This window comes from Triturus cristatus, chromosome 8 (assembly GCF_964204655.1).
Source record: "Triturus cristatus chromosome 8, aTriCri1.1, whole genome shotgun sequence".
In the NCBI taxonomy this organism is placed as follows: Eukaryota; Metazoa; Chordata; class Amphibia; order Caudata; family Salamandridae; genus Triturus; species Triturus cristatus.
In genome coordinates this window covers 1664702323-1664720834 of record NC_140591.1, presented here as the reverse complement: position 1 = coordinate 1664720834, position 18512 = coordinate 1664702323, and the positions used below count along the sequence as shown (strand labels likewise).

The 18512-nt window shown below is 45.8% G+C and overlaps 1 protein-coding gene across 1 annotated transcript; it reads left to right on the top strand.

Annotated features, from left to right (window-relative positions):
* Positions 1 to 2583: 2583 nt before the first annotated feature.
* Positions 2584 to 17262, top strand: LOC146808520 (extracellular calcium-sensing receptor-like). Its single transcript, XM_085623973.1, has 2 exons — positions 2584 to 2841; positions 16297 to 17262. Exons 1-2 carry the CDS (start codon positions 2584 to 2586, stop codon positions 17260 to 17262), a joined length of 1224 nt encoding a protein of 407 aa, XP_085480099.1.
* Positions 17263 to 18512: the final 1250 nt, after the last annotated feature.

Genomic DNA, 18512 nt, shown 5'->3' with positions numbered 1-18512 from the left:
CCCCTGAGCGAGACCTGCCTGCTGAGGGAGACCTGCCCCCTGAGCGAGACCTGCCCGCTGAGGGAGACCTGCCCCCTGAGCAAGTCCTGCCCCCTGAGGGAGACCCGCCCCCTGAGGGAGACCTGCCCCCTGAGTGAAACCTGCCCCCTGAGGGAGACCTGCCCCCTGAGCGAGACCTGCCCGCTGAGGGAGACCTGCCCCCTGAGCGAGACCTGCCCCCTGAGGGAGACCCGCCCCCTGAGGGAGACCCCCCCCCTGAGCGAAACCTGCCCCCTGAGGGAGACCTGCCCCCTGAGCGAGACCTGCCCTCTGAGTGAGAGCTGCCCCCTGAGGGAGACCCGCCCCCTGAGGGAGACCTGCCCCCTGAGCGAAACATGCCCCCTGAGGGAGACCTGCCCCCTGAGCGAGACCGGCCCCCTGAGCGAGACCTGCCCTCTGAGCGAGACCTGCCCCCTGAGGGAGACCTCCTAATCCATGGAACAGTGAGCAGAGCTTTGTCGCTGGAGCACAGAGATCTAGTTGGACAATAAGGGGTGAGTTTTTATTTTAGGAAATAGGGCCCTTTCCCTACTAGAGCGTGATGAGTCAAGCAACAGATCATAAAGATGATCCTCTTCCGAGTAGGCGACCAAGGAAGGGCGCGTAGAAGAGGAGATGATGGTATCCTTCCCGTGAGATTGTATGTGAGACGAGCCGCAGTGTTAGGCACAACCTCCAATCTTGATAATAGTGTCTCGTTCATGGAAGCCAGTAATGCAACAAAGCACTCTGTCCACCAAGATCTAGAGTCAGAAGGACCATCGTCTTTCCATCGACAGAGCCCCCATTGGCTCTGTCCACTGAAAGCTTCCTCCGACCACCTGACAGAGTAGGAGCTGTTGGTGGAAGGGCATTGCACCACCTACCCTAATTAGTCACGAGGGATAGAAAAAAATGAGCCCCACGGTCAGGCCAACTCCTTGGGTGTGGGGGCTAGTCGTTTTTCACATTGGGGGTTTGCTTATTGATACAAAAAACGTGTTGAAGTTTGGTGGACGGCTGTGACGACAGCGGCCATGCACCAAATCTTTTGTACTATCACAGGAACTGTCACGATCTCTTAATTTTACGGCAGTAGTCCCTCAAGGTAGCAGATGTAATGCCCTGCACCCCCCTGGAGGAAGAAGCACCATCCACCATACTCCAGAACTAGCCCTAAAACTTATTCAAAGAAGCTTCCTTCAGTGCAAAAACAAAACCAAAAACAATGGCCTCTGTACACAGATTATCAGATGAGCAAACACATATATGATGATTCTGTGTATCTTTGAGGTGTATGAAGGTTCTTCATACATGTCAATGCAAGAACTAAATGGGAGTTGGAAAGACATATGATACAGAAAAAATGAGAGAAATAACTAATCCTGAGGGCGGAACCCAAACCAACTCCATGTACAGTTTAAAGAATTGTTTAAAATATATCTTGCAGGCAGCTGGGCTGTCAAGCTAGACAGAAAACAGGTATGAACAAACCAGTGTCCCAAACCCACTTCAAATGATGTTTCTCTGCTCTTTGAATGTCTCATACTTGGATTGTATTTGTAAATGTCATCATGGTGTTAGGGCAAAATATGGCCTCTCTATTCAGCAAGGTGGTTTACTCAAATCTTGAATACAGTTCTATGACATCCTGTTTGATTTCAGACCTTGATTTCAGCACTTTAAAATATCTCCACTTCAGCCACTTCAGAAAACAACTACAGTTTACATTTTCACAACACCTCCCCTTCAACACCCCCATACTTAGCCCTGTTACATGACCTGCAATGTCAGCGCTCTCACAATACTTGCACTTTCAGCACTTCCACATCAACCCCACTTTCAATCCTTTAAGAATACCTACACTTTTAACAGCTTTGGAAGAGAAGTGCCACACACCTTTCACAAAATCTCCACTCTAATCCCTCCTTATCACTTTCTCTTTCTGTACTTTCACAATGCCTCAATGACGAACACTTTCACATCCACTACACCTTCAATTCATTCAAGGGACCCTCACTTTAATGACCTCACAAAACTCCCACTTTCAGCAGCACATTTCTTTTTTTCCACTTTCACAAAATGTCCACTCTGAACACTTTCAGATCAGCTCCACTCTCAGCACTTTCACGCTTCTGCAATAAGCACTTTCACGCCACTGCGTTCAGCACTTACTCTGATGAAGGCAAATATCATCATCACGTTTGGAGTCATGTTCAGCTAGAACAAAACAGCATGCAATTCCCAATTGTGGAAGAAATGTTTAAGCCTAATGTTTAAATTTGAGTCCACTTACATCAAAAAGTGTTTGTGAGACCATGGAGGGTTCCTAAGAACTTTTTCAGGGACAGCAATGATGGGAACATGTTCTAGCACAGAAGATGAGTCACTGGAAGCTACAAAAAGGAATCTAAAAATCTCAACCTATCAGCTTTGTTGACATCATTTTGTTTACATTGATTTGGTTTATCAATCTATCAGAAATATTTGTGACCTAAAACTATGGATATACCATCCTTGATATATTGCAGGTTCTATTTGCGATATTACAGGGTGGTCCTGGCCATGGTTTTTGCCACTGAAGAAATCAACCAGATTCCAGATTTTTTGCAGAACATCACCCTGGGTTTCCAGATCTTTGATTCCTGTGTATCCGAGAAACAAGCCCTTCGGGGGACCTTGGAGCTCCTATCCGGGAAGAAGAAGCCCGTGCCCGGATACAGCTGCTCAACACGCCCCCTAGTGGCGGGGATAATTGGGGAAACATTGTCATCCTTAACCATTCCCATGGCCAGGGTCATGGGGGTCCTTCACTACCCTCAGGTAAGAGAGATCAGTGCTGAAAATACAGACTAATGAATGGCAGATGGTAAAGGTGGAATGACGCTCTCGATAGTCACATCTTAAGAATGCATTCTATAATTGTGAACACATCACTCATGGAGTGTCCCAAGGGTGTAGTGTTTCATGATGCTCTTAGAAGGTCAGGAGTAGGGAGGGGGCCAGGATGTGACCCTTGTAATGAGATGCAACAGAATCAAAGGGTCTCTCTCTTGCTTAAGGAAGAGAAACCAGGGCCATGTGTCTGCTTAAGCTGCCACTGGCCTCAGATGAGTCTAGGCTACTGGCAAACAGGAGACATCAACCCCTATTACTTTCACCAACAAAAATACTCTTAAAGAAGCCATGCGCACATTGCACATCAGCTGCAGAGCGCTATGGGTTACCTGCAAGTCATCAGTTGTGTGCAACTGGGAAGAATTAAGAGCTGACTTGGCCATGAGCAAGACAAGGAAAAACACACAAACGGGAAATAAGTAGGAAGAGAAAGACTGAGGAAACTGCCACAAAGGGAGAAACAGGAACCTGCAAGAGCGAAATAGAGGGTCCAGGAGAATCTGGTATTGGATGAAAGGGGCATGAGGTGGATTGAAGGCTACGCAGCCTTGGCATTGACCAGCCACAGGCTTCTGAGCACAGCTTTGGGCACCAACATCTTTCTTTCACAAATCAAGCACTGTCTACCATGGAGTTCAGCAAGATCCCAAAGAGGCATCACCACAGTCTACAACTCTCCTCATTCTGACCAGGATGGGAATAGTCCATGTTTCCAGAATCCAGCCACGATCATTCTGCAACAAGTGAAGAATCCACCTCTTTCAGCAGCATTGCACGGGAGAGAAGGTCCTCCGTAGGCCAAAGAACCTGGATGGAAGGTCCCCTCTTTTATATAAAGGAAACAAAGAAGAGGACATCTTATAGAGGGCTCAGCCCTCTCTGACCTACTGCAACATCTCAATAAAGTAGTCTTTACAAGAGGTTTATCATGACATCATTATTTTATAATTAAATTACATTATCTGAGGAAGGAGCCTGAGCCTTACTCTGCACAGCATGGTTTGCAAAGTTCTAACCAAGAAACGGAAGGAGGTTGAGTAGCATTCTGTTTCAGGTTTCTTATAGAAACAAATCATTTAGGACATCTTGCAGAAGAGGTTTCTTCAGTGGTGCAAGTGGAGTCTTTCATTGCTGGGTGGTTTTTGAAGGGCACTATACGCACTATAATCTCTGGCAAGACTACTCCATGCGGTGCCCTTGACAAAAAAGTAGAGAAACTTATTTAGGATTTACCAGATATCTCCTTTGCTGGTGTATTTGTGGCAGCAGGGGCTGCCAGATCTTCCATAGTTACTAGAAGACACTTCATAATGAGGTCTTGGAGAGTGGACACCTCAACAATCTCTTCAAATGCACCTTCATTTTACCAGGGCAAAGCTTTATACTGTAAAGTGCAAGACATTGTGAAAATGTCTGCAAGGGCTCAAAACTAGCATGTTATATAACCCAGGGGATAGATTGAGTTCTAGAAGATTTTTTTTCACAATGGCAAGAAAAACACTGGTCAGACGTTTTGAAGCTGGGATGTGGGTGGAGGGACTTTCAACAAGAAGACCTGATCACAGTCAGCTGGTATCCCTTTGATCCAGCTTCCAACAAAAGCTTGACTATTTATGTGCTTCCAGTGGTGCTTGAATAAAGACATTTTTCATTGAACTGTGGACATCAGTGTAAGAAATTGAAGTATTAATTGAGGGGGGAACCCACTTGAAGTATTAATCACAATCCTTGTCAGGGTGAAATTTTAATGCCACTACACAAACATGATGAGGTCAACCTCCTGACAGCTATGTCACAGAGCAGAAATTCTTAACTTAGAGGCAATATGTGAAATATTTATCCAATAACAAAACAGTAATAAAGTCTCAATGCAACACACAAAAATTACCAAAACAACTCAGAAAAATGCAAAATATTTTAATAAATAAATGACGGTCATTCAGGTGCGCTTGACCAGTACTAGGCGGGAGTTAAGGTTGACTAATATGGAGTGAAGTTCTGATACAGAAACCAAGCTTGACCTGGTCGGCAGTTTTATCTTTGGCCTTAGTTTCTGAAATAGAAGACAAAAATCTTCAGTGAGACAAGACAGCAAGCTGTGTATGCAGAGGCTTGCACACCGTCATAAGCCATAAGACAAGATTCTGGTGAAGCCATTGACCTTAGGAAGAAAAAGCTCAGAGCTAGACAAATGTATAAATTAGCATCCAAAGAATTTCCCTCCTTGGCAGGATACTTTTAGCACTGTTTCCTGATAAAGATTTCTACATTTGAGCTCAGTCGCTTTTTCCAATGAGGCAGGGCTGCAAGTTGTAGTTGGAGAGACCTCCTTGAGGCTGGATTCCATCTGCACAAGGTCATACTGATGTCAGGTCCCCACACCGCTTACCATTAGTTGTGTGTGGTGATTCCACAGGGATGACGTGAACATCCCCCTCCAGTACCCTTAGCCCCCTAGATAGGGTGGATACTACTTAGGACCACAAGGGAACCGGGGGAGGCAGCCAGAGGAGACGTGGACAGCTGGGGAAGATGCCTTGGATCCACTGGGGGTCTGATGGTGGGCGTAACCTAAAACAGGAAGCACATGGGTATCAAACACACCTCAAACACAAACCGTCAAGACAGACGTAACCGACAAAAGGAGATGTTATAATCACCTGGGGTGTAGCACTTTTAGAAAGGTTTCGGCTTGAAGGTAACGGAAACAATGTACCAAACAGCACTTAAAGAAGGAACTCCTGTGCCGAGAGAACATGCCATCCAGGACATACCAGGAACACCAGAACCCCTTCGTTGTGATTTTTACCCAGAACGCTTCCCAGCAAGGTCCTACTGGCGTACGTGTGGGGGAAGAGACACGCACCCGGGATACCCACGGGGCGCGGGGTGCAAGAGGAACTGTTTGAGTGTTTGTAGTGTTTCCGGTGCCAGGCGGCTCCGTGCCTTTGCACGAGCCGTAGAAGGTGACTGGACGTGCTCCCTTCCCGGAATGACAAATGTCCTGTCAGCTCCGTGGAGAGTGCGAGCGGTGAAGTAAAAGACTAAGGCTGAGGAGACTCCGGGCAAGGTACGGAACCCCAAGAGAACTGAGTTTGCCCTCCTGCGCCGAGGTACCAAGAAAAGTGCCCGCCTCGCGCTAGTGCACGAGCGGTGCAGTCAGGTTAAGACGACCCCGTGTTTCTGCACGGGTCGCAAGTGTGCCCTAACGCGCTCCTGCGACAAGGGGGAAAAGTAACTGGAAGTGCGCTCCTGCGCCGAGGGGGAAAAGTAACTGGAAGTGCGCTCCTGTGCCGAGGGGAAAACAATGGTGAATATGACTTGCCTTGTCAGGACGCCGGTACACACGCCACGTAGAATCCGGGGATTGTTGGCGCCCTTGCGCGGTCTGGACGAGGGTCCGGTTGCAGATCAAGCCACGCTCCTGCGTAGGCTTGGTACGACAATACGAAGCCCAGAGTTCGTTGGCTTCGCGGGTGAAATAGACGTGCTCCCAGAAGTGCTCGGTCATTGGTTCGAGGCGGGTCACGTCTAACAACTAGACCGCTGACCCTCCTCGATAGTTCCCAGGGTGCTCAGGCGCGCGCATGGGCACATCATTCATCGCGCCAGCCACAGCAGCAGGGGGAAGGACGTGACAACTGAAAAGTAATTGCTGATGTAAAAAAGCACCAAGGAGGAGAAACCTGAATCCTTGGCCCAGTAGGAATGCACCTTTGTCGGATTGGCTTGGCAGGGTTCTCCTAGTCCCAACAAGGCCTATGGAGCCAAAAAAGCTCTGAGTCCTACATTTTCAGGGATGGTATCAGGGGATGGCCTTTTACACCATACAAAGGCCTGGGACCTTGGGGAAAATACTTGGGGGTCAAGACTCTCTTCAACAGAAGCCACCAGCATGGTTCAGGTCAGGTCAAATTGCAGCTGGTCAGATGGGCAGTTGCAGGAAAGGACTCCTGTAGCTTTTTCTGTCACTGTGGCTTGAACAGGCCAGCCTTATGACATGTATAGTCCACTTCTTTGTCCTGAGTACGAGAAGGAGAGTATGCCCTTCTCTGCTCTTAGACAGCAGGTTCAGTTCTCCTCTCATCTTCCATAGTTCCAGTAGTGTTCTGAGGAGAGTAGGGATAATGCCACATTTATGTCTTGCACCAGCTTGTGGGTGGAGGTGACTCCTGTCCTCTCCCTGATATAAGTTCCCAGGGATAACCCTACCACATTTGCAGTATTTCCTAAGAGCCCTTCAGCAAACAATCCCACAGTTCCCCTCTCTGCCTAAAACCAAGATAGTAAAAGCTTTTTCCCCTTTTGTGGAGACTGTGTGCCCTGCTCAAAAATGTGGCCACGGAAAAGAGAGACCCTCCCTTTGTGGTCCATTCAAACCAGTGCTAGGGGCAGCTTCCTCCCACTGTGAATGGAACCCGACGGGCTGGAGAAAAAAGAAGTGGCCTATGCAGGTGTCATCTAACATCTGCTTGTGACAGGGGAGCCCTTTGAAGTTAATTAGGTCCCTGTGACATGCCCAAATGGTAATCTCACCAGAGAAAAAGGCACACCTCCCCACACCCAAGCCTTTGTCTCCTGCTCCCAGGGCAGTTTTGACACCTAAGTCAAGGTTAAGCATGCAGAGGGCTACAGCTGGCGGCTAATAAAAAAAATTAGCCTTCAGAGGCTTCAAGAAGGGAAAGGTACCCTTTCCTTAATATGTATTACAAATAGGACTTCACCAGTGAATTAGGGCTTTAATTAATATTACAAAGAGTCAAAGAATGCAGTTTCTAGGTGTTTCTTAGCCAGATATAATATTAGTAGATTTAGTATTGCACGACCTGTTGCCCAAGTGAAAGGAACTTTGGAGGCCTTTTCCTGTAAGGACATGTTTGACATCAAATTCACACATGTCCTACTTTTTAACAATACCATACACACTGCCTTTTGGGCAGTAAGGCCTACTTAGGAGTGACATTAATATTTAAAAAGAAGGTTTAGACCTGTGCAAAATGTCTATTTGAAAGGTGAAATTGCAGTTTAAAAGGGTTGCATTGGCAGGCCTGAAGCCCTGTTCACACTGTCACTGTAGTGGATGGTCCAATATGTACTGCAGTCTACTAGGGACTCTTACATTACCGGCCTTGTATCTTGGTATCATGTACTAGGGACTTATTGCTAAGTTAAATATTCCAAACAGGTGTAAACAATTTCATCATTTTGAAAGTGGGAACACGGGCACGTTACCGCTGGTTGTTAAGGGTAATGTGCAAAGAGTTCCACAGCCAACAAAACAATTAAGGCAACAATCTGGTCATTTCCTGGAGCCGGTCTTGGATACTCGAGTCCTGCAAGTGATAAGTAACGGTTACAAGATTGAGTTTCAGGAGCCAACACTAAAAGCTCCATTCACAGAACTTTGTCCAGGTTGTTACATCTTTCTGTATCTGGTTCAAAAGACTTCCGGAGGCATTCAGCCAGTGCTACATTTGAATGCTTTCATTACTAAACATTCTTTCAAAATGCAGATTCTTTTAATCAGTGATTCAAATGTTCAGGCAATGAGACTCGCACCTATAGATCTGATGAACGCATATCTTTATTTGCTGATTTGTACAGATTCCAGTAATGTCTGTGCATCTGTGTTCAAGATCACCAGTATCAGTTCCAAGTATTTCTGTTTGGCCTTTCCTCATTTCCAAGAGTTTTTATAAAGATAATTGTTCCGCTGGTAGATATGCTTGACTGACAAGACATATTTCCCCATTTGAATGACTCACTCATTTCTTCATCTATTTTTCTAAGAGTTATGAGGAAGTACAGTGAGTTTGTCAAGTTCTTCAGAATTGTGGACTCATGTTGACATTAAGAAAGTCTCATTTAGTTACATCTCAATACCTTCAGTTTATTAGACCAATGTTCAGAACAGACTTTCTTCCAACTCCAAGAAAGGAAAGTCTACGTTCTCATTTCTCATCTGTGACGGAAAGAACAAAGATCTGAGACTACCAAAGAGTACAGGGTGTGATGACCTGCTGTCTTCTAGATGTTCTGGTGACCGACTTTAGTTAAACACCTCCTACAATGGTGGAGTTCAGCCTCAGAGGACCATGCATACCTAAAACCTGTTGCGTCTCAAATCCTCAAGTCTCTAAAGCAGTGGCTTCTTCCATGAAGAAAAAGTCTCTGTTAGACCCTAATCCCTCTGATACTGATTAAAGATGCAAGCAGGGTAGGGGGCAATGTTGGGGAGAGCTAAACTTAGCGCCTTTTGTAGTTGAAGGTGATGAACAACTCTTCCAATTGGAGGGCGTTAGCTTAATTCATCAATGACTAATAGATTTCCTTCCTCTAACGGAAGGTTGATCGGTTCGAGTCTGGATAGTCAATCAGGTGGTAAAGGCCTACATTGTCTGACAAGGAGTGATCCATGTACAAAAATCATCTGCTCTTGTGTAGAGATAGAGAACCATCTAATTTCTCCAAAAGCAGTTTAATACATGTGAAGGAACTATGGGCAAGCGATTCAACTCAACTGTGCTTTTCCATTCTCAGTGGAACGGTATCTGACCCATTCCATCTTCCAAACAAAATTTAGTTTTTTTGGCATCCTTCAATAGATCTGTTTGCATTGGAAAATAATCCTCTCCTTTCTTATTTATTCTCTTTTCTTGCAGGAGGGTATGAGGATAAAAGTGTTATTGCTTCCTTGACCCCAGGGGCTGCTGTATGCATTCCCTCCAGCTCATCTGATTCCTGGAGGAATGTGCAAGATTCAGAAAAATCAGGCAAAGGTTCTGTTGATAGCCCCATGCTGGCTTCATTGTGGTGCTCCATACTACAACTCTCAACAAATTTCTGTTGGATGTTTAAATGTCGTCTCTTCTAGGGGACTTGGAGCTCAAAGAAGCTAACACTTCAAGTCTAGGGATGTTCAAGTGAGGTAGCTGAATGTATCAGCAGTCCCTTCACTCTGCTGCTTTTAAGGTGTACCCTCGCCATGTGTTCTTCTTGAGGATTAAAAGCATCTTCTTGCAGCCCTTCTATGATTTAGGAGTTCTTCGTAGATTATTTTTTGTTAGGTCTTGTTTTTTCTACTTTAAGAAGACACTGGAATGAGATCCAATCCTTTAGATAGGGTACTTTCTATTTCTAAATTGAAACCTAGACTCCTCTGAAGCTTTTTTCTCAGAAGGCCAGTGATTCACTGCCCAGTTACTATATATTTCACAGGAATCTCTATTTGGAAACTCTAGAATCATTTGAAGTAATGTATCTTTCAACAAAGGTTTGATTTTTAATGGCTATCTCCTAAAGGGAATATGTATGAGAAATCAGAACCCTATTGTGTCCTACTCAAGTTTTACATTTCTGTGAGGATAAGGTAATTCTCCGCTTTGATCTTTTCCTACTTCTTAACATCGCTTCTAAAGTTAATTGATTGCGGATGTTAATTTTATCAGGTTTTCCCTTTCTTTCTGTTCTGGAAAGCAGAGTCTCCATACTCTGGTTTAATGTATTGGAGCTGCATATCCCTTTTGGAAGGTTAATCTGCTGCTTTTCTACCATATGTACTTCAAGTCAAGGTCAGTGTTCAGCTGCAACTACACATAATATTATAATTATTGGAAATGAAGATGCATAAATCCTTGGTCAAATCCAGGGCTCTAGTAGTAGAGGATGGTAGCATTTTGGGTGGACTTCAAAGGAGCATCCATTAAGGTTATTTGTAATGCTGCCACATGATTGTGCCACTACTCTCATGTAACACTATTGTCTGCAAATAGGGGGTAATTTGTCTTCAGATTTTGGTTCTCACATTCTTTCATCTGCAAGCTCAAATCAATAAAAATCTTTTGTTTATGATTCCCATAAACGTTTTACTGGTGTCTCAATGTTTAGGTGTGTCTCTTTTTAATTTAATGGAGTAAATATGTATTTAATAATTTATATAGGAAAGGAACTGATAAAGACTTCTTGAGTTTCACAGAGCTAAGAAGGCCACTTAGTGGCATGGGTACATCTTCACAATTTTAGGACTGGGATGAATAAAACAAACTTGGAGGTAATGGCCAGTTACTTACCAGTGACATTTATTACACTAAGTCCAAGACTTCTTCATCACAGTACTACTTCCCACAAATTCCCTCCCTAGATGGGCAAGTATCCACTGTGATGATGGTTGTTTGCTTGGATATTTTAAACAAATGACATAGCTTCAACCCTAATTTTCTTGTTGCAGGAATGGGTTGATAGCAGACTAAAGGTTGAGGGTTATATTCTTTTTTTTTAGCTAACACAGGTAATATGTATCTCTGTAACAAAGTAAACCCTTAAAAGGTTAGGACTCCGATCACGAAGATTAGGACTCCATATAATTAGGATTACGGGTAAGTAAAAGGCCGTCTGTGGTTTAAGAGAGGGAGCAAGTGTAAACAGTATAAATGTCCAAGAACCTACATAGGGTCATACATTGGAGAAAAATAGCACAAAGGACACAGTCCTGCACGGTTAAAGGGGCTCTCATTTTATAGGATTCAATTGAGAAAAACCTTTAGCTGTCCTATCCTTCACTTTTAGGGACCTTTCTTCTTCGTGAGCTGATGAGTGCCGCCCTTGTAAAGCACAGGGGAAATATAAGATCCCTCCAGAATGTCCCGGGTCTCTACGGATTGAGTTAAAATTGGCACTAAACATTATATTCATCCCATGAACAGTCCTCCTAATCTTCTCCTTTCAGAAGCTGCTCTGTAAAGGAATAATTGATGGTATCAAAAACAGTTGATAGATCAAATATTATCTAGATCCCTAAGCAAATGTGATCCTCCTCAAATCTCAGACCATCAAACCTGATGGTACAATACTCCTGATGCTCATTGGCAGAAACTTGTATAAAGACTATTGTACATCACAAGATCAGGACACTCTACGACAACTTCGACAAACAGAACTAAGGCACTGACCCAACACCTTCCACCAGCAACTTCAGCCTGCCCACCATCCTGGCCTGGACCCTTGTCACCACAGAAGACACCGCAAAGACCAGGAGGAGCATACGCTCCGGAGTACCCACGGACACCTGCCCACCGCACATCTTCCACAGGGCACCTCTGCCATCGCACCAGAACTATGACAGACAATATATAGCGCCCTCGAAACAGGCATGTTCTCCGACGACTGGAAATGCGCAGAAGTCAAACCCCTCCTCAAGCAGCCCTCCGCAGACCAGACGGACCTTAAGAACTACAGAAACATCTCTCTCCTCCCCTTTGTTACCAAAGTCACCAAGAAGATCGTCAACATCCAGCTAACGAGCTTCATAGAATCCAATGACATCTTTGACACATCTTAGTCTGGCTTCTGCAGAAACCACAGCACCGAGACAGCCCTCCTAGCTGCCATGGACGACATCTGCACACTCTTCGACCATGGCCACTCTGTAGCCCTCATTCTACTAGACCTCTCATCAGCCATAAACACTGTGTCCCATCGCACAATAGCCGCCAGACTCCACAACGTCGGCATACAGGGATCTGCCCTAGACGGGATCCACTCCTTCCTTGCCGGCTGAACTCAAAGAATCAGACTTCCGCCCTTCCTCTCCAAACCCACAGAGATCAGATGCAGAGTTACCCAAGGATCCTCCCTCAGCCCCAAGCTCTTCAACATCTACATGACCCCCCTCGCAACTATCGCCAGAAAACACAAACTCAGCATAGTATCCTACGCTGATGACACCCAGCTCATCCTCTTCCTCACCAAGGAACACAACATCACCAGACACAACTTCCAGGAAGGAATGAAAGATGTCACAACCTGGATCAGCAGCAGCTGCCTGAAGCTCAACTTGGAGAAAACAAAATCCTCATCCTCGGAGCAACCCCCTCCACATGGGACGACACCTGGTGGCCCCCCACCCTCGGCAATCCTTCCACCTCCACTGACCACACCCGCAACTTCAGCATCATACTCAACTACTCCCTCACAATGAACCGACAGATAAACTCTGTATCATCCACATGCTTCAACACCCTCCACATACTCCGCAAGACCTTCAAATGAGTCACACGCAGGTCGGACCACAGGAACACCCTGTATGCCAGAGTCAACAAATCCCTACTCCACAAACTCCAGACCATCCAGAACCCCACAGCCAGAATTCCACGACAAGACCACATCACCCAACACCTATGAGACCTCTACTGGCTCCCCATCGAAAAGAGAGTGACCTTCAAGCTGCTCACACATGCCTACAAAGCCTTCCACAACACTGAACCCCAATACCTCAATGAAAGAATCTCCTTCTACCCCCCCAAGAGAAACCTCAGCTCTGCTGACCTAGCCCTGGCCAAAATCCCCCACATCCACAGAGCCAGACCAGGAGGCAGATCCTTCTCCTACATCGCAGCCAAGGCCTGTAACAAACTCCCCCTCAGCATCAGACGAAGCCCCACAGTGCTAGCATTCAGGAAGAGCCTCAAGACCTGGCTCTATGGATGACTGGAGCAGCCCGAATCCCCCCCCCAGCGCCTTGAGACCCTCACGGGTGAGTAGTGCGCTCTATAAATCCCTGGCTGTTTTCCACTGAAGGAAAGCATGCAGTCTCGATGAGCTCTTTTCAGGTATGCATGGGGCGGGTCTCAGATTGGCTGAAGGCCAACTCCTTACAACTGAACGCTGGGAAAACAGAGCTACTGTATTGCTATGCAGCAAAAATGTCTAAACATCTAATGAGCGAGTTTAGGCTCAGGCCAGAGGATGACCCCATAGTGGCAGCAAAAACGGTCCGCAATCTGGGGGTCATGAATGATGAGGACCTTCAGATGCAAACCCAGGCCAACAAAACAATCAGCATCTGTTTCTCCCTGATGAGAGCTCTTCATCAAATTCTCCCTCTACTACCAAGCGAGGCTAGGCCCTTAGTGGTTCAGAGCATAATTCTGAGTAGACTGGACTATTGTAACTCATTGTATCTGGGTGCTCCCCAATACATCGTGCAGGGGTTACAAAGAGTCCAGTCTATGGCAGCTAAACTGGCTCTCAAGAGACAGCATGGCTCCTCCGTGACGATGGCACTGAGGGACTTACATTGGCTGCCTGTTAAAGACAGAGTCAGTTTTAAGTCCCTGTGTATGGTCTATAAAGCACTACACAATATAGGCCCGCTACCCTTGCGAGAGCGATTCTCCTGGTACGAGCCAAAAAGACTCCTTCAGTCCACCAGCCAAAGCCTGGTATCCGTTGCTAGAGTAAAATTGGCAAGGATGGGAGGTAGGGCATTTGGCACGGCAGCAGCATGTCTCTGGAATAAGATCCCCCAAAACCTGAGACAGGCCGAATCTTTGTTGGACTTTAGGAGAAATCTTAAAACTTGGCTGTTTGCCAGGAATAGGTAGCAACGTCCTTGATTAATGGCAGCTCGTTCTACCTGCTATATGTCACCATGATCTGTAAGCGCCAGGATACCCGCTGGGTGATAGCCGCGCTATATAAGAAATGTATACAATACAATACAATACAATTGATTGTGTTCATCCCTACCACTCTCTACTGGTTTTTTTGTGAGATAGCATATGGCAGGAGGAAACAGGGCTAACATTAAGTAGAGAAGAGGTATTGGAGGCAGGGGTGGGTTGTTTTTAGGTCTGACACACAGTTGTATTAGCTGTCTTGAAGAGCTTTTGCAATCAATGCAGAAAGAGGGTCAAAGTTAGGATGCCCTATCCCCACTCGCTAACTTGCGATTTGGAAAGGGTCAAAAGTCCCCTTTATGAGTCGGAAAGAATTTCTTCTGAAAGGAATTTTGTACATTGTGAAAAGTCCTTTTGCATTTGTAAATCCTTTGACGAGCTGAAGTACAGGGTTTGCAACACGAAAGGATTTTGTACACTTGACCCCAAGCTCCTCCAGACAGTTGAAGGGAATACTGTCACAAGATGGATCTCTAATGCTTCAAGATTTCAGTCTTTGTACCATTGACACAGAGACAGCTTTCCTTCAGCCACTGGTGTTTTTGGAAGTGCCATTGGTACGTTATTCCTTTTGGCTGCACAGGTTGATAGAGAGTGGAGAATCATCTCTGTGCCCGTGGAACTGAGATGTACCCTGAGCCAGCGGTCAAATGCAAATGTTGAGAAGACTGTAAGAAAATTTAAATCCATGGTGGACCGAGTTGATAAACTCCTCACAGGTGATAAGAAGGAGACAATCCTGATTTAGTGGCTGAGCTTTGAAAGGAAAGACTGACACCATTCAGGATGGGAAAGAGTGGCATCATTCAGGAACAGGTGTGGCGCAGCGGCCAGCACAACTGACTCCGAACCACAGGGTTCACGGTTCATCCGCGGTGCCGGCAGCAGGTCAGCCCAACACCATTTGACTCTGGGCAATAGATCGCTTAATCTTTCCGACGGCCCCCAGCGCCTTGACACCCTCGGGTAATTATGTGCTTTACAAATACTGGAACATTACCGTAGATAATACATCATTTATCGTATAACTTTTGTGGTATTTTTCTTTTTTTGCTGTATGGTAAGAAGCCAAAAGGTTATAAGGGATTAGGATTACAGGTTTTTCCATCGCAACTGAAGTGAGGCGGTCTCCTGTGAGGTGTATTTTTTTTGTCTCTAAAACGGGCTGGACAGATAGACTTATCTGTAGGTTAGAGCTTGAGTCCACAAATTCTGCAGTTGTTATTGCCTTACCCCCCAAAATCTCGAAGACAAAGTGGAAGTTTGAAAAGGGTCCATAGTGCGCCTGTCCATGAGGTCAGTTGATACTGACAGCTCATTTAGTTAAGGCATGGTTATTGTGTAGGGCGTTGGTTTTGCTCCTTCTTGTACTGAGGTGTTTATGATTCTTGCAGTCTCTGGCCCGGCAACACAGGAATGGACTGTTATCACAGGCGCACGGTAATGCTTGACTTTCTGTGGCTTTCAGTTTAAGAGCTCAGTCCTGTGAAGGAGGAGAATATTGCTCAGAGCTCAAGGTGGTATCTCCAGCTTCTCTGATGTCATGACCCACATCTTCAGGGACTTCTTCTCGAAGAAGACCATGACATTTTCACACTACTGGTCTTAAGTGATGACAGGATAGGTCAGAGAGAGCAGTGGTAACAAAGCTTCTATTTTAATTTAACAAATTACCTGGTGTGGAGCCTGACTGATTTGGGTCACAAGGTGAGCATTCTTAGCTTTCAGGACTGCTCTACGATTGTCTCATATATGATCTTTGCAAAAAAGCTCTGTTGAATGCAGTATGGTTTTTCTCTATTGTAAATTCCAATTTCCATACCATTTTGTATACTTTATAAGGACTAACATGTGGTACTTCTAAGAGTGTTTGTTAGCTTTTACCCTATGATAACTGTCTTACTTTAGTTCCATTTTCTGACAGATCAGCCACTCGGCTTCAATTTCCACCTTAAGTGACAAGCTGCAGTTTCCGTCCTTCCTTCGAACCCTTCCAGGTAACTCAGTTCAGAATCTCGCCCTGGCACAGTTAATGGGGCACTTTGGTTGGACCTGGGTGGGAATGGTCATTTCTGATGATGATGTGGGCCTGCAGGGAGGACAGCAGGTGAAGATGTTAATTGAAGAAAATGGCGGTTGCGTAGCTTTTATGGAAAAAATTCACCTTCGGTACTCTAAGGAGAAGGTCTGGCGGGTTTTTGATGTAATAAGGAGGCACTCAGTGAAGGTGGTCATTATTCACAGCGCTGCACCACAAGTGAAGTTGTTATTGGAAATGATTTATGATCGCAACGTCACCGGAAAGACCTGGATATTTTCTGCCTACTTTGGAATATCTCCAGGACTCCTCACACATCAGGCGTGGAGAATACTGAATGGGACACTGGGTCTTAAACCATACACAAACCCTATGTCAGGTTTCGAAGACTTTCTTCTCCAGCTTCATCCTGGCAGATTTCCGGGTGACATCTTCCTGAGGCACTTCTGGGAAAGCACATTTTCCTGCAGATGGTTGGAGAACAAAGCAGTTCAAGCCGTGGAGAAGGAAGAGCTGGTAACACAAGTGGTGACCTGCTCAGGAAATGAGACAATGGACGAAAGACACATATCCATGTTTGAACTCAATGATTTGAGCTTCACTTACCACATGTACCTGGCGGTCCATGCACTTGCCTATGCAGTGAACACTTTGATAATCTGCATTCCGGGGCAGGGGCCCTTCACCAATGGGACATGTGCAGATAACACCAACATACAACACTGGCAGGTCAGAGGGGGCAGTGGGAACCATGCTTCTGTTGTAAACCATCATTGCATCATATCCCTGGGTTCTTTCCCTCAGAGACAGTGCTACATAAGTACCCCTACACACAAACATGATGGTATATGAAACACATAAATATCATAAAAAGTGAAAGGTGTGCATGTGCAAGATTGGCATATCTAGAGGTGAGGAGACATTCTGGGTAGCAGCCGTCTGCTTAAAGGGAAAAAGAAAGTCTCGCTGAAGGTTTATTTCTACATTTGAGTTATAAAAACTGTGCTTCTGGTTCACCAGCATTACATTCGGAACTACATTGATAGGGATAGGTTGTCGGGGGTAGGGAGTACCTCTAACTGTAAGAGGGGGTAATCACCCATGAGGTCCAGAGGTCTGTGGATGTTTACACACCCTAGGCAGTTAGATTCCCACCCTGGAAACTGAGACAAATCTACTCCAGTCAAAGTACAGAGTAAGAACTTTTTACTGTATGGGACTATCGATGGCCTCCTCTGCATTCAATGGGAGTGCGGGAGTAAGGTCATGCAGGTCCTTGTAGTGTCTTAGGTCAAAGATACCAGACACTGAATCTTCTTTTACAACGAGCTTTATTACATGCTTCGTACTCGGTCCCTGTCCCTACTCTAACTGCCGTTTCCTGCTGTTTCTCCTCCTCTTCCCGTTCCCCCTCCTGGCTCCGCCCACTCAACAACTATACCGCTCACATTCTACATCTTCCCCTTTTTTAACAAAATGAAATGACTGACTTGTTTATAGTTCTTCAATTAGTCGTTTCGGTCTGCGGATATCCCATCGAGGTCGGAGGGACATGGTCCCTGCTTCAGACTCAAGTTCTCCGTGAGTATCGGGATGCTGACCTTCGACAGCCACGGCAGGTTGTTCTCTTACTTCACTCCCTGGTTGCCCCAACATCTTCTGGAGCGACTCTCTCATGACTGGAGTGCACTTCTGAAAATGTGACACGTTCCTGTTTTCCTTTGCGGTTCCTGTTTGACTATGACGCAGTCCCCTTCATGTATGGAGGGTGATCTCGCTCTCTTTCGGGCGTCTGCATATGACTTCATTTTGTCTTTTCCACGACGGTCAGCTGACATGACCTCTTGATGAATACGAGCGGGTGAGACCGCTCTCAGAGCTCTTTCCCAGGTAGGTATCCGGGTTCTGATGGATCGACCTAGTATTAATGTGGCGGGGCATTTTCCTGTGGTGGCATGTGGTGTTGTTCTATAAGCCCTTAGGACTTCATTGAGAGCCACTTGAAGATCCTTTTTTTCGACTGTCGCTTGTTGAAACGTCTTTTTGAGAGTGGCCATGAATCTTTCAATGGTCCCATTGGTCTGCGGCCATAAGGGCGTGAC